General features: G+C 46.4%; 1 protein-coding gene across 1 annotated transcript in view; it reads left to right on the top strand.

Annotated features, from left to right (window-relative positions):
* The first annotated feature begins 1044 nt into the window (after positions 1–1044).
* The window catches only part of SMARCC1 (SWI/SNF related BAF chromatin remodeling complex subunit C1), an 84191-nt gene continuing 68912 nt past the window's right edge, over positions 1045–16323 (top strand). Inside the window, exons 1-3 of the mRNA XM_074156881.1 lie at positions 1045–1329; positions 8753–8872; positions 14807–14892. Of these exons, the coding sequence (XP_074012982.1) occupies positions 1045–1329; positions 8753–8872; positions 14807–14892 (491 nt within the window). The remainder of the gene's footprint in view (positions 1330–8752; positions 8873–14806; positions 14893–16323) is intronic.

Below are 16323 nucleotides of genomic sequence, written 5' to 3'. Positions count from 1 at the left end.
TGCCCGCCTGAGCCTGCGTGGAGGCTGAACCAGGGAGGAACAAACCAAACTAGCACAAGAAAGTGTCATTTAAAGTTGAAAAAGCACCCCAAATCATCAATGCACTGCTCCTACAGCAATAAAGCAATTTGAAAAGTCAGCCTAGGGTGAACTTGCCATGGGTGGATGGGGCTGCTGTGACCGGCCAAGGTGTGAGGAGAAGGTGAGATCTCTCAGGACACCTGAGCATCCCACCTCAGTGGGTATCAGAGCCACCCATAGCAATTTTTCTTGCCTGGAGCCCGCCTCAGCCAGTATCAAGGGCACTCACCATGTTTTTACGGGCCCAGAGCACACTGTGCATCTGCGTCAGCTGCTATTAGTGGTACTTATAGTGTTTTTGGGGGGGCGCTGAAGTGCACTGTGCACCCACCTCAGCTGGCACTAAAGTACACTTGTGGTAGCTTTTTGGGTCCAGAGCACACCTGTGCCTACCTCAGCCGGTATCGAAGGCTTCCATGGTGTTTTTTCGGGCCTGGAGCACACCGTGAGCCCACCTCTGCTGGTATTATGAACATACGTAGTGGTTTTTTGGGGCTCAGAGCTCACCACGCACCTGCCTCAGCCGGTACCAGGGGCATTTATGGTGGTTTTTCGGGCCCAGAGCACACCGTGAGCCCACCTCAGCCGGTATAAAGGGCACTTACGGTGTTTTTTCGAGCCCGGAGCTCACCGGGCCCCCGGCTCATGCCGCTTCCCTCAGCCCGCGCCTGAGGCGACGCCGCGAGGCGGGCTGAGGCGGCGCGCGTGCGCCGAGGCGGGGCTGAGGACCGTTGGGGGGGGCCGCTCGGGCGCATGCGCCAAGATGGCGGCGGGGCGCCGTGGGGGGGGGCCGGCGGGGCGCAGGCGCTGAGGGGCGGCGGCGGGGAAGCGGGGGGAGCACCGGGGGAGGGGGGCGGGTGCGCGAGCGCACCGGGCCGGCGCGCGCGCGGCGGCGGCGGGGCGGGAAGCGGGGCGGGAGCTCCCGAGCATGCCCGGGGGGGCGGAGCCGGCGCCGCTCGACGCATGCGCGGCGTGAGGCGGGTGGGAGGCGCAGGGCCGCGGTGGCGGCGCTCGGCGAGGGTAACAATGGCGGCGGCGGTGGCGGCGGGCGGCGGGACCGGGGCCGGGCCCGGGGGCGCCGCAGCGGCAGCAGCGGGGGCTGTGGCGGTGAGCGGAGGCGCAGGCTGCGCGGCCCTGTCGGTGTCGCGGCGGAAGGACGGCGGCCCGACGGGGAAGTTCTGGGAGAGCCCGGAGACGGTGTCCCAGCTCGACTCGGTCCGCGTCTGGCTGGGGAAGCACTACAAGAAGGTGCGGGCCCGGCGGGGGCGCGGGGACCGGGCGGGGAGGGGTGGGTGGGCGGGCGGGGGGTGTTTAACGGCCCCTCACGGCCCCTTCCCGCGGGGGCGGCCCGGCCCCGCCGGCCTTTGTCAGCCGCGGCCTGGCCGCCGCGCCCGGCCCCTCCTGAGGGAACCGGGATGGGGGGGGGGACCGGCCGGCCGGTGCCCGCTCCCCTCAGAGGGCCGGCCGGTGCCCGCTCCCCTCAGAGGGCCGGCCGGTGCCCGCGTCCCGTGTTCGCAGCCAGGCCGAGCCGCAGAGGGAAGTTTTCCTGTGCGGGCAAGTCCCGGGCTCCGCTTGGCGGGTTGGTTTCTACAGGTTTTTAGTTAAACCGCGCCCCGGAGGTGTCGGGGTGTTTAAAACAAAAAAAAAAAAAAAAAAAAAAAAGGCGTTGGTGCTGTTGGGAACCGCGTTTCACCGAATCTGGTGTGTTTTGGACTCTCTGCGTGTTGCTTGGACTCCAGGTTCACTTTGTGGCAGTGCCATTGCTCGCTCTTCGTTACCCCTGTCGTCCTCGCCCTCTTTCAGGTAGCGTGTTCTCTCTTCTTTTGCTTGCTTTTCAAGCGTTTTTCCTGTAACGATGATTTTGTAACTTTCCTTCAACACCTGAGCCTTGACAAAACCACCTGGGGCTGAACTTTCCAGAAGACGGTTCCATCTGTCCGGACGGCTTTGTAGCCATCCTAAGGATGAGCCGTGTCAAGGAGAGGTGCCTGGACAGCCTCAAGGTGCCTTAATCTCTCCATTGACCTGCGATTTCCAGTCCGTCCCTCTGCTTTTCCGTACGTCTGGTGTCCGTATCCCACAGAGGGGGTTTGCCCGTGGCTCTGCGGGTGCCGTCGATGGGATTATTTGGGTGGAAATGCCGTGAAATGGCACCGGGGTTAAAAAGCCCCAGCGCGTTCAGAGGGATGTTTTACCGGTCCTTCCACATCGCTTGTTCCAGCGCAGCCACCACCAGTCGAATCCACGCAGTGAGGGGGAGGCGGCGGCTTGAGCAGCTTCAGCTATCTGTGTCGATAAGGAAATTGTAGCGTCAGAGTATATCTGTATTTCTTTCTTTGTTTTGATTGTGCTCCTCTGCTGCTTTTACGCTTCTGGGTAGGAGCGCTCTTTCGTTTCATTTCATTTTCATAACCAAATACCCACCAGAAGACAAGAAACTTTTGAAATAACTTTGAACTGGCAGCTGCCATTTTGCAGAAGAGCAAGGCGTGTTATTAACAGCATTAACGGTTGTTAATTAGCGGTCCCTTCGCTGCTGTGAATCACAACTGTCTAGACAAGCTGGTTCTCACCTTACGAGCCTGGCAGGGCTTCTTATCTATAGTTCAGGGTGGGAGCTTTCATTTTGTATGCCAAAGCAAAAACTCCTTTATTATAATTGGTTTACACTTATCAGTCTTACTGGTTATAAAGATTAGATGCTTGTATTCGCCACTTAAAGTCTGGAAGGTAATTAGAATTGGGCTAAGAAGAAATCTTTACTGGTCAAGCCAATTTCAAAATACTGCTGTGCAAAATACTTTTTTTAAAAATTGAAAGTTAGTTTTGTTTTGGGAAACAAGGAAACTGATACTTCCAACTAGCGTTTAAAGATGTGTCCTTAATACTCTAAATTGAAGTGTTAATTCTGTTTTGATGCGCAGTAAATGGACTCTGGTTCGTATTGAGTTATTTTTCTTTATACAGTGGATACTCCATTCTCAATTTTCTTTTAATTCAGGTGGCAGCTTTGCTGTAAGTTCATGACTCCTTTCGGAAAAGTACATGCTGATTATACCTGACTTTTGTCCAGTTTATACTCTTAAAAATGGGTATATGTGCACCTTGACAGCGGTGACACCAAGTTGTGTCCAGCTCTGGGAGCCCTGGGGACGCTGGGGAGCAACCGGAGAGAATCCCAAGAGCAGGAACGAGCAGGTCAAGGACCTGGAGTCACGATGGGCAAAGAGAGAGTTAGAGAATTGCAATTATAAATCTTCTTTTTCTTCTCTCTAGAGTAGAGAAGTCTTCAAATGCCGGAGAGTTCCCCGTGTCTCTAGAGTATAAGTGAAAAAGTAAGAGGTTTAAATAATGCTTGAAAAACTCACACTGGCTGTTGGAAAACTTGTTAACGGGGAGGAGTGGGCTGCCCTAGGCAGTGTGGTCAGTCTCTGTTGGATCTTTTGGGGATAAAATCTGTTGGTTTTGTAACCCTGCATTACTGTGATGTACTATTTTCCTGACACAAACCTTCTCATCCCGTTTCTTCTTGGCTGAAGTGCTGGCCGTGAGGAAGATCCTTCCCGTGATGTCGGGGAGGCTCCGGTGGTTGGGCAGAGGATGCCTATAAAGATGGAAGGAACCCTGGGGGGGGGCTGTTAGTGACAAAAACCATAATGATAGAAAACAAAATTCTTTATTCCAACCTTCTTTCCACTCCCTGTTTTTGTGTGTGTGATGTTTGGAAGTCATCTTGCTCTTTCCCTGCGCCGAGAGTTGCAGGAGGTCCCAGGCTTTGGACCGCAGTACGGGTCTTCCCCTTTTCTTCCCCCATGAGCTGGAAACGGGTTCGTTCTGCAGTTTTCAAGGCCTGGAGGATCTGACAGGCTTTCGTAGCATTTGGGTGGACTAGCTCCAGTGATGTCAAGTTGTCCACTGTAAGTAGAAATTTAGAGTTGAAAAGTAAACTGAGCAACTCATTTTTTACTATATTAACGTTCAGTGATCTCTAATATTGTGTTATTTAGGTAGTTCCTGTGACATTAAGCATCAAATTGCTCATATTAAAGTGGCTTGTCATAAAGTAGAGTCATTTCTTGTATTTAAAATCTCTTCCTGAGATAGTTTGGAGTGAGTTTTCTCCTGTGTTAGGAAGAATGCGGAAACTAACCCTGACTTTGCAGCTCTTGCTCCCTAAGGACCGTTCCCAGCGTGTTCATCGTGTCCCGTTCAATATATCGACCTTTAGGAGCTTGAGCTACTTTGTGGCTCTGAAAGCTGTGGGATGGAAAGTTGGAAAACTGAAGGGGTTTTTTGGGGCAGGGAGGAGGGTGTTTTGTTCTGGTGTTTTAACAAGTGGAGTGTTGCGTTAAAGGGTGAGTTAGAGGAGAAGACAGTGTGGGCTGTCCACATAGACACGAAACCACGTGGAGTACGAGGGGTATCACCACTTGGACGTCTGGGTGGTTTCTGGGGTATCTGGCACCCGTTTGCACTGGTAAAAAACTTAGAATAATAAGTTTTCTTTCCGTCTGGACGGAGTGCGACGCCGTTGCGTGGTGTTGGACGGGAGGACGCCTGTCGCACCGCGGGAGGGTAAGGACGGGCAGCAGCGTGGGTTCCCGTTATGCCCTGCTATTAATAAGCCCGAGAGCCAGGAGGGACGAACTGCTTCTTGGCAGCCGTTGGGAAACAGCAGTTGTTGTCCCTGAAGACGTCTGTTCGGGGACCACCTGCTCGTTCCCCCCCAGCCAGGAGCTGAATTTAGAGGATTTGTCGTTACCTTTCGGCTGGCTCTGACTTCTCCTGTCGGTGCTGACCTTATCAAGCATTTCTTCAGTGACTGACTTTGATTTCATCCGAGGGAGGGTTTTTCTCTGCGTTTGCAGCTCTTCTGTGTTCTCACCTTTAAAAAAGGAAGGAGCGTTATAACCTAAACCAAAGCATTTAAATATTGGGTTTCCTTTCCCTGTTATTTAGTGTTCTGAGCTGAAAAGTTCTTTGTTTCGGGGGAAAGAAAGGGTTTTGTGCATCAGGGCTACAAGGCAGAGCCGTAACGTGGTTATTTGAGGTCAGTAACCACATCAGAACCGGGAATACGACTCTGTCCCTTACGCCTGTGACAAAGGCTTCCCAGTGCAGCTGCGACGGCAAATCTTGCTGGTGGAGAGGTTTCCTCTGCACGTGGTTACTCTCTTGTTCTTGAATTATTTGAGTTATGCTGAAAGCCTTCCGACCATACGTGTTTTCTGCTAAAGGATACGTGGGTGGGTTTGTGTCTCTAATTGAGGTTGAAATGTAGAACAACCTTTGCCGTGTCAACAGGGTGCTGGGATTTCAGCACTTGAAGAAGAAAATCCTCTTACGCCAGAGCTGTGTGTCTGGGAACAGGGCATTGTTTCTGTCTCCTGGAATTCGCTGTTTAATAAACTTTTATTTGCTGTGGAATCACTTTCTGCTTCTGTCTGCTGTGGAGACTGGTGGAAAACTTGCAGGTGTACCGTGACTCCGGTCCTCTGGGGTCCCCTCAAACCCACCACATGGATATCCATCAGGGAATCGTCTTACTGGTTTTGCTGATTTAATGATCCGTTTGTATTGCTGGTTACTGTGCGTGAACATATGAGAGGAGTCTTTTGTGTTTCCTTTCGAAGGGTTGGGTTTTTTTTTTGCCCTTGTTGTTTAGGGGGTACCGCAGGCAAAGATGACTTTCCTGTATAAAAAAAATTGGCAGTGTAGAATAGCATGAGGGGTTCTTAACGTTATTTTCCTTTCTCATAGCTTCCAGCTTCAGTGCCTCCTGCAAGAGGTAAAAATGGGATCTGCAAATAAAGGAGTAAGTGCCTGAAAAATGTCACGTGTCTAAGAATATGCTTTACAAGGTATATTCTCATGTAAATATGACTTTTTTTTCTGAAGGAAAACATTGAAAAAAAAAGAAATAGAGTAAGTCAACACAACCTCTTCTGCATTCAGTTTTGCAGCGAGGTTGCGGTGCTGGGTGCTCCCTGTTGTCTATTTACAGCAGGTGGGGTGATCTTGGGGACTCCTGTTTACGAGTGAAACCCTACTAAAAAACCCTAAACTTTAACTATTTCCTTATTGATTTTCATTTTCTGTTGGCTTGTTTCTGTGATGAATAATTTTTTTCTCTCATTATCTTTTTCATGAATTATCCTCCCATGGTTTATTTGATCCTCAAACTGGAAGTTGGGAGAACCTCAGCTCGAGGGGGATGCTGAAGGCAGTTTTGTTGTAGGTGCCCGAAAGAAGCTGTGAGTTTAAGGAGACTATATGAGTTGAGAGGTGGATTAGGGAAATTCCAAGTTTTTTGATTGATGATTGGTTTTTTTGTTTTGTTTTAACTGATGGCTTTAAGTACGTAACTGTTTTATACTTCTGTTTCGCTCCTAGTATGAGCCGTCGATGCTTGCTGTCTTGTTGCATTTTATACACTTTTTTGCTGCTTTATTAATTTAAAATATTGTGTTAAACTTGGTGCAAAAAAGCTTTAAGACTTTAAACTGTACAGAAAAGCAAATGTAGGCAGTACAGAGGGGTTTTTTTCCCATTAAATGAGTTATAATGGTCATGAGGGTTTTTCTCTATCCAGTGTTGCCAGAGCAAAGACTTTGTAGCTTCAGAGAAGATATGCAAAAGCTGCTTTTGCATATTTTTTTTTTTAATCTTCCCGGAGTATGCCTCCCATGCAAAACTAAAGGTGTATTACCACAGTGTATTTATTCTATTTTACTGGGAAAATGCGCAAATCCTAAATTTTTAGTTCAGCAAATACCTGTTTTGTCCCCACCTTTTAATTAACGTTTGTTCACCTGCATTATAATTGCTGTAGCTGAACTGAAAGCTCAGAGCTTTATTCAGGAAGGTTGAACGTCCGAAACGATGGGAGCTTTAGGGCCATTGGCTGTGATCCACTCTACCTCTGTCGGGTTCTCACAACAGCCTGGGTGTGAGTCTCGCTTATTTTTAAACTATACAAATATAACAAAAGATAAATCTTTTACTAACAACTATAAAAATGCACAGCGCTATATGCATTTTGGTGATCGTCCTTCTCGGTTTAGCAAGCCCGTAGGACGCTGATAAAAAGAGCTCTGGGAAATTTAGCAATAGGGGTTTGAGTAGTATTCTGTAAAAATTATTCTGTAAAAATCTCTGCTGGAGGTTGTTACCGGTTGTAGCAAAGGCGAGAGACCGCACTGAGCTGCGGCACCCGGTCAGCAAACGCAGAACCTGGGATGGGGTTTTTGGTGAAGATGCTGGAATTAACTGAGGTGTCGGAGTGAGTCCCGTGCTCCAATTTACTGCCCTCTCTAAAATCAGTAATTCTGACAAAAGATTGCTTTAATTGCTCCGGTGAATTCAGCACCCACAGCTGATGGTCTAAAAACGATAAAGCAGTTGCCGGAGCATGAGGATCTAAAAGTTTTTAAAAAGCCCAAGAGCAAAATTCTTTAGCTTCAACTGGTTTCTAAGAGCCACTGACTGTTCATATCGCTGCGGTAGCCAATGTGAATTAATAGGAGTTGTTAATTGGATAAAATTATCACAATTGCCTGCCTTTCACGGGGGGAGGGCTAAGAAAAACACAGCTTTGGAAATTGAGCCGCCTGTTCTTTATAGGCTCATGTTTCGGGATTAGCTTTTGTACCCAGGGCAGGAGACCTGGGCAGTCTCACAGGTATTTGCGTCCTTTGAGTTGCTAAGATATAATATCTGGGATATGTTTATCTGCCTCTTAACGAGCGCTGAAGGAACTTGCATTCGGGGTAGTCAGATACTGTAAAATTGTCATGGAAGAGTCAGTGTCTCTGTAGGCTTTTGCTATATAGATGGTGCTTTGGAAAGCTTAGATTTCGCTGCTGTTTAACACAGCCGCTTTAAACTTTTGAAGGTTTTGGCTCTTGAGTATTTATTTTTAAGGGGCTTCGGAAGAATCTGATTTGAGGGAAGAGCAAAAGCCTCGTGGTTCATAGTGGTACCCAGGTAAATGACTCCAGGGTAGCTGATATTACTCCGTATTCTACGTGAAGAAGTAATCTTTGTTCTACTCTTGGAAGTCTTCTGTCATGGTGAGGAGATTACACCCAGTAAGTGAATATTGCAATATTAGGAGTACTGAAAACTCAGCAGCTGTGGGACTTGTTTTTATGCTCTGTGCTGTGATTTCTTTTTTTATATTTATGCATTTTATTAGAACTATAACTTTGGGAAAGGCTTAAATTGTCACAAAGCATTGAAAATATAATTGTCTGGATCAGTTTTTCCTGTCTGTGCGTGACACTCTATACCAAATGGATGCTTTTAGGATTAACGTGTAGTAGTTGATTACAGAAGGAGCTTGTAAAGTTGCTATAGAAGCTTTGTGTATGTGTGGGCCAGAATTAGTCTGTTCCTTTATTAGGAACTACAAATCAGATTGAAGTAGTTAATCTCTGTCTGTAAAACACCGGTGGCCGTGATGAACTGATGAGGATTCACAGATTCCTGCTGTGTTTTAAGAGTAAAGCTTGAAAAATGTTCGTGCTCGGTGCTCCTCCTGCCACAAAGTGATCCTTAAATCTTAAACCGTGTGTTCTACAACTGATAAAGTGGTCTGGGGAATTCGTAAACCAGTCTTCATGGTTTATTATCCCATATCCCCACTAAGCGTGTGTTTTTTGTCTTTCAGTATGTCCAAGCAGATGCTCCTACCAATAAAACACTGGCTGGGCTGGTGGTGCAGCTGCTGCAATTCCAGGAAGATGCCTTTGGAAAACACGTCACCAATCCTGCCTTCACAAAGCTTCCTGTGAGTATCGGGGTTAACCCCCTGTGATTCCAGCAGCCTGGTTTGTTCTTCCTCCAGTATGGGTGCTGCTGGCGGGTTTCCAGGGGGTTGGGAGAGCTGTGCTTCCTTGGAGACATCCTCTGGAAAGGGTGAAATAGCGCTCTCCTCCTTAAAAGCAGATTTTTCAATGTAATTCACCTTCTTTTCTAGACATAGAATTGTCCGGGTTGGAAGGGGCCTTTCAGATCATCAAGTCCAACCATCAACCCAATGCTGACAAAAGCCATCACAAAACCATATCTCTAAGCACTATGTCTACCCGCCTTTTAAATATTGCCAGGGATTTTAGTATACATTTCACAGAATCCCAGAATGATATGGGGCTGGCAGGGACCTCTGGAGATCATCTCCTCCAACCCCCTGCCAGAGCAGGTCCCACAGGAGTGTGTCCAGGCAGGTTTGGAATGTCTCCAGAGAAGGAGACTCCACCACCTCTCTGGGCAGCCTCTTCCAGGGCTCTGCCACCCTCACAGGAAAGAAGTTCCTCCTCATGTTGAGATGGAACTTCTTATGTCCCAGTTTGTGCCCATTCCCTCTTGTCCTGTCCCTGGGCACCGCTGAAAAAAGACTGGCCCCATCCTCCTGACACCCACCCTTTGAGTATTTCTAGGCGTTGATGAGATCCCTCCTCAGTCTTCCCTTCTCCAGACTAAAAAGCCCCAAGTCCCTCAGCCTTTCCTCATCAGAGAGATGCTCCAGGCTCCTCATCATCTTTGTAGCCCTTTGCTGGACCCTCTCCAGCAGTTCCCTGTCCTTCTGCAACTGGGGAGCCCAGAACTGGTCCCAGTGCTCCAGCTGTGGCCTCCCCAGGGCAGAGCAGAGGGGCAGGATGACCTCCCTCCACCTGCTGGCCATGTTCTTCTTGATGCCCCCCAGGATGCCATTGGCTTTCTTGGCCACCAGGGCACATTGCTGTCTCATGGGCATCCTGTTGTCCCCCAGGACTCCCAGGTCTTTTTCCTCAGAGCTGCTCTCCAGCAGGTCAGCCCATTTGGGAATGGTTTCCTGAATACTGCGGAAAGGTTTTGATTTCTAGTAAAATTCTATGTAAACTGGTAAACTTTAAGTCAAATCTGTTTGGGTTTTTACATCCTAAACTGAGTGAATAATGTGCACTTTGTTTCTGTTGGGCATTTTAGTTGATTAAACATCAAACTGGTGATTCTGTCAGTGCTGAAAAATGGCTTTACCCTGTTCTTTAGTTTGCTAATTAGTCTGGGGTAGTTTTCCAGTCACTGGGGATATTGGTATAGAGAAAAAATATCAATGTTTTAAGGCTTGCAATGTAGGGTCTGTTTAGATATCCACACTGAGTTGGAGATATCTGTAACTGGTCACAGTATCATAAACTGAAGTTCTGAAAAATCCTGAAAGTTCTCCTGTCGTCTTTGGTCTCCCATTTACAGAATGGCAAATTTTATTGTTTTATGGTGATTTTTTCCCCCCCAGAGGTTTTGTTTATGTACATTTTTTCATGAGGAGTGTGGATTTGTGCACATTTGCTCCAGAAAAGGGTTTTTCGAACTTATTGGGTGAATTTCTTGGGGCTTAGGAACGCGCAGAGATGCACCACGAGGTGCCGTTAGGATGTATCTCACCATCTCTTCCCTTCTGATCGCCCCAGTGGCCATTGGAAGCTTTGGACACAGAGGTGAACATCGCGGTGCTTTATTTTGCAGTGCAGATCATAAAACTGTACCCACATTCAACAAGTGGATAAACCTTTTGAGTGGTCTGAAGCCTTAAATCGATTTGTCTTATCTTAAAAATAGGTAATAAAGATTTCAGTGGCGTTGTAAGTATGTCGTTCCTGCGTTTAACTCTTCTTGCTGTTTTGAAAAGCTAATCCCATCAAATTTGCTCAGCTTAAGTTTACAGCAGTTGGGTCTCTCTGCTCTCAGTTCCGTTCCACAGAAGACAGCTCATCAGTGCATCTTTCTTTTGTTTTTATGAGAAAATAGCAGTATTACTCCTGGGAGGAGGTTAGTTGTCGCTTTTTTGGATGTGCAATTTAAGATACGGGGTTAGTATCTTAAGGAGGGTTTATTATTCTACTGTAGCACTTTGAAGACATGCGGAAGGGTTTGGTTTTACAGGACTATGTCTGACTTGGGAAGGAGAGGTTGTGTGAATGGATGTCTCTAGTGACGTTGTTAGTCTCCAGAAATGCGTTGAAAAGGTATTCCAGGTTTCCACTGGAAAGGAACTGGATGAAGCTAAAAGAGGTTAAAAGTTTGTGGTTGTCTTAGTGACTGTTCACCATGTTTCTGGCGAGGATGGGTCTGAAGCTGAAGAGGAGGAGGTCATGCTTGAGTGAAACAACCTCCAAGCCATCAAAACAGAGCGCTGTGGGCCTGCAGATGACACCAGAGTCCTCAGTTTGTGACCTCTGCTCATAACTGCCATCGCTAAAGGCTGCTTTGATAGTCCATTCCCTGCGCGATGCTGTTCTCCATTAATCCACACGGTTTATTGGAGATTAAGTGTTGGTCTTGAGAAGTGCAGTTGTTGCAAAACCCAAGGATGTGGCTCACCAGGAGCACCTGCTGATGAGAACGTGTCAAACCAGGGTTGTCCTTCCAGTTCACCTTAGAGCCTTTAGATTTATTTTCCCAGACCTAGGTCTACCTCACACTCATCCTCTGGAGCGCCTGCCCTTCAGCGCTGGCACAGTCCCGTGACAAAGGGAATTTGGTCTCTGCCATCAGTATTGGAGGTGAACCTCTCTGAGCTGGCCTGCGTCTAAATCACTGCAGGCTACATCTGCTGAAATAAAGTTCAAACACTTTATTTAGTGCTTTGAGTGGATGAAATAGACCTTGTGTTTGAGAGAGGGTTGTTAATTTTGTGTTTAAGCTCCTGTTCTTGGCAAGGATGCCGTACAGTAGAGGGTCTGTGAATAGATCTAGAGTGAATGAAGGACTGTTAAAGCTTAGTTTCTGGGCATGTCTTCTGATTATCACTTTTAAATGCATATCGTCTAACCCTACTGAGGCTCAGAAAAAGAAAAAGCTGATTAAGTCCCTCAAAGGCAGTTTTGCATGTTTCAAATAAAGGCTGTATTAAGATATTAACTCTAAAGACGGCTGCTTGTGAGGCTGGTGGATCTTAATTGCCTTGTTGTGATGGATTTTGTTGGGTAAAAATGTTGAGGGCAATCTGGTTTCCTGACAGCAGCATCTCTTCTGGGGAACAGCTTTGTCTGACTCTGAAAAGCAATTTCCTTTTGTTTTGGTAGCAACGACCACAGTTTAATAAGAGGGTCTTGTTAGAGTCTGCTGGCACTTTAAAAATGTGATTTATTTCTATGAAAGAGATTTGTAGACTGTTTTTCATGGTTAAGCATTGGCTGAACTTCTTATGGGTGGTCATAAAATCCCAACTTGCTGGGGTCATAAAATCATCAGAGATTCATAGAATGGTTTGGGTTGGAAGGGACCTTAAGGGCCACCCAGTGCCACCCCCTGCCCTGGGCAGGGACACCTCCCACCAGAGCAGGTTGCTCCAAGCCCCCTCCAACCTGGCCCTGAACCCCTCCAGGGATGGGGCAGCCACAGCTTCTCTGGGCAACCTGGGCCAGGCTCTCACCACCCTCACAGCAAAGAAGTTCTTCTTGAGGTCTCATCTGAAGTCTCTGTGGTTCCTTGTGCTGCCGGGGGCTCCTGGATCGCAGAGCCCCGTGCCAGGCTGCAGAATTGCCTCCCACCATTGCCCTGGTAATGCAGGAAGGTGTCACCTTGTCATTGAAAGATTTAATGACGGGCAGCTTGATGAAGGTGAAGCTGCAGCAGCAGGCCCTGAACTTGGAGTAGGGACCGTTGGGGACAATGCAGGCGGGGATCAGTAGTTTCCCAAAGCGCGGGTGAGGCTGGTTTTGCTGCGGAGATTTCGTTTGGTTGTGTGATACGTCCACAAAAAGGTAAAAGTTGGTTCTGGATGCCCCATCTGTACGTAGGACAACTGAAGATAAGTAACAGCAACTTCCATCCTGGTACTGCAGAAATCTTCCTTGCAGTCACTCTTCTGGCTTCATCTTGAGATTGATTTTTCTTTTTTAGAGCAGCTCGGTGTTTGCTTGTGTGTTTGTAAACCAAGGCTTTTATTCTCGCAGCCAACTCTTAGGGCAATAAAATCATTCAGCGTGTTAAAACACTTTGTTTTAATTCAAGCTTCGGATCAGAGCCTGTTCCATCCACGCAGGACTTGCTAAGAATAGTCCCGAAATGTGGCTCATAAAGTGGCGAGTACCCGCACGGTGGCTTTGAGCTCTCTTTATTCCTCCCTGCACAGTAGGGCTCTAAACAGATGGTCGAGCAGGAGCGGTTCTGTTCTCGTTGAATGCTTATGAAGGATCTTTTTTTTATGTTGTTCTTGGATGCTGGTGTGTTTGATGTCTCCCAGAACTGCTTTGCTTTCCACTCTAGAGCCAAGGAAGGCGATGTTTCATTTAGATCCCGTGCTACCATTTTAGCTGCCCGGCTGCAGAAGGGTTTTAAAACGCTTGTCGGTAACGCTAAGACTGTAAATTGGTGTTCATTCTGTGGTAGCAAATACTCCTGAGGTGGACTATAAGGGAATTTAAAGAAAATGACCTGTTGTAAGAAGTAAGACAGAAGCTAGATCAGAAACATTCCTGATGTAGAAAAACTACAGCGGTGTCTCCAGCTTCGTGCTTTCTCTCGTCCCAGCAGAAGGTGGATTGCAGAAAGGTGCTGGTAACCAGAGCTCAGCCATTAAACACCTGCCCAAATTCTGGTTTTTGAATGGGTTTTGTTCTTCTTTTTATTGAGAAACACAAAATAGACCCATCCTGGTCTATATGTTTAGCGTGTGTATGGAAAGATAGGTTCTGTTTCTGATTTCGGTAAATAGTTGGGCACCTTATACTGGCTGGAGCAACCTCAGTAGGGCTCACCCCCAGAGCTCCCCTGGGCTGCTGTGCCCCTCTGATGGCGTTGGGAGGAATTTAAAAAAAAAACAACAACCCAAACTTTTTTTGGTAATTTAGTCAAATGAATTGATTTGTAAAGAGCCATCCTCTTGGCTTCCATTTCTGAGATGACTTTGACAGTGGCTTACTTTTCCCGAGCGCATACAAACATCCTGGCCAGAGATATTAGTAAAAGAGCAAAGATAATTTCAAACTAAAATTCTATCAGAAATCTGTACCTCTCTGTGTAAAAAACAGTTCTGTTTTGTTAATAACTCCTTAGAGGAAGGACTTGGTGGGACTCAGTAGAGCTTTTTGGTCTCCTCGTGCTCCTGTTGGTGTTTCAGTTCTTGGATTCAGAGTCCCTGGTTACAAATACGTGACTCCGCTGTACTCTGCTAAAAACGGATAGTGAAGAAACGGGTTGGATTTAGTATATTTTGGGGAGGATCTGCAAAGTGACCTTTTCAAATCCTGACGACCAGCCTGTTGCTGTGATGGAGGAGGAACGAGAATGAAGAGCTTTGGGAGCCTGGGTTTTAGATGTTTGGTTTTACTGATTTGTTTTAGTCTGCTTAATACAGATGAAGAGCTTCTTAACTGGCAGCTATGATTTTTAGGTTTAATTTACTGTGAAATGGATGTTCAAAGAGCCGTTCTGATTTCTGTTTTACAGCCGTGCAAGGAATTTTTTGCAAGCTACTCATATAAGGGAGGACTCAGAGCTTTCAGATAGATCAGGTTCTGCTCACAAACTTGAAGAGTTTTTCTTACACCAGATGCATTTAATCTTCTTGAAAAATCCTTAAAGGAGAACGTAGACTTCCAAAAGTGACTAATCTGAGAATTAAACGATGCATTTGATAAGTTAGATGCCTAAAAATCAACTAACGCGTATGTATTCATTTAAAATAATGACATAAAGATCAGTGTCATGGTGTTTTTGCTTTTCTTTCTGGTTCTAGGCAAAGTGCTTCATGGATTTCAAAGCTGGAGGTACATTATGTCACATTCTTGGTGCTGCTTACAAATATAAGAATGAACAGGGCTGGTAAGTTTTTATTTTGATTTCCACACCTTTTGCATGAAATTAAGCACATGAAATGCCTATGCAAACTACTTAAAGTTTAATACTTTCTGGAGAATTGGGTAGGCAAAGGAGTTGGAGATGGGAAGAGGAAATATTTTTTCCTGTTTTGCTGATGGTAGCTTTTTAAAGACACACACCCCCCACTTCTAAATGTAACCGTAAGTTGTCCAAGTTTAAGGTCTTGGGAGTTAATTCCAAGCTTGAGACTTTTTGGGGTTTTTTGGCCATTTATTTGCTGTGTGACTGAACAAAGTAACCAATGTCTTAGAATTGTTGTCTCCTGTCTCTAAGATGTAAATCTTTTTACTGACTTGAGTATAGGGTTTAGCTATAATTAGGAGGACACGAAGCATTGCACAGATACTAAGAAATGCTCAGTTTTCCATTGTTTATCAACCACCATAAATGGGGAGAGTAAGTAGTTAGAAACACTGCCCATGAAGCTACTGACACTAGTACTAAATCCCAGCGGCATTTTGACCTGTTCCTAAGTTATAATCTTCTTTCCGAGACAGCAGTAGGACGAATTACTGTATTTGGGAGCTCTGGAAAAAAAATCTGAGGATGAAAAGTCAACAGATAAGTCAGCAGAGATTGTTCTTGTACATTAATTTGGTTTCTGATCTGATGCTGTGCAGACCCCTAACAGCATTCAGGAATTGGCCATCTTTCTGTTAACCCACGAGAGCAAATTAAAAGGCAAAAATTAAGTTGTTTTAGTGTATGGTTGGTTGGTTTTAGGAGCTGTTTATATTCACATCAGCTAAATAGGTATCTAGGGTGGATATAGCAGAAAGCTGGTATGAGTGAGCCGCTGACAAGTTTTTTCCTACTCCAATATTGCCAACACCTGGGACACGATAGGTCTTTGTGTGGGGCATCTTTCAGGAGTGTCTTGCTACCTCTTTGCCTTAAGATAAAGGAGTTAAATAGCTCCTCCTTTATTATTTTCCAAACAAATTTCGTTTTCAGTCATTGAAATTTGCCAGCAAAACTCAGCTTGCCTCGTGGTTGCCTCCTCTCCTCTCCCTCTCTTGCTGCTGCCTCCAAACTAGCGGGTAGTGCCTTGTGTTTGTGCATGTGGGATGTAGAGGGAAGTAATACTTGGATTTAACTCTCGAGGATCAGACTTAGAGCTTGGAATGTATCTTCACTGACTCAACCAAATAATATGTGGTGTTTTGCCTGAAATATGATAATTTTGATTTGATTTTTTTTTTTTTAATGCTATGCATTGTCGCTCTTGCTTAACCTGTTTGTGAATGATCTGTCTTATAGGAGAAGTACCTTTCCTCGTCATAATAGGTATGTCTGAAAAATGCACTTACCCAGTGCAGCTGGACATACCTTGGCTATCCCTGCAACCCGAGTAGTTGTTCGCTAAAACCTCTC

Source organism: Numenius arquata, chromosome 12, assembly GCF_964106895.1.
Source record: "Numenius arquata chromosome 12, bNumArq3.hap1.1, whole genome shotgun sequence".
Lineage (NCBI taxonomy): Eukaryota > Metazoa > Chordata > Aves > Charadriiformes > Scolopacidae > Numenius > Numenius arquata.
The sequence above is the reverse complement of the archived record's forward strand: the minus strand, read 5'-3'. Positions and strand labels throughout refer to the sequence as shown.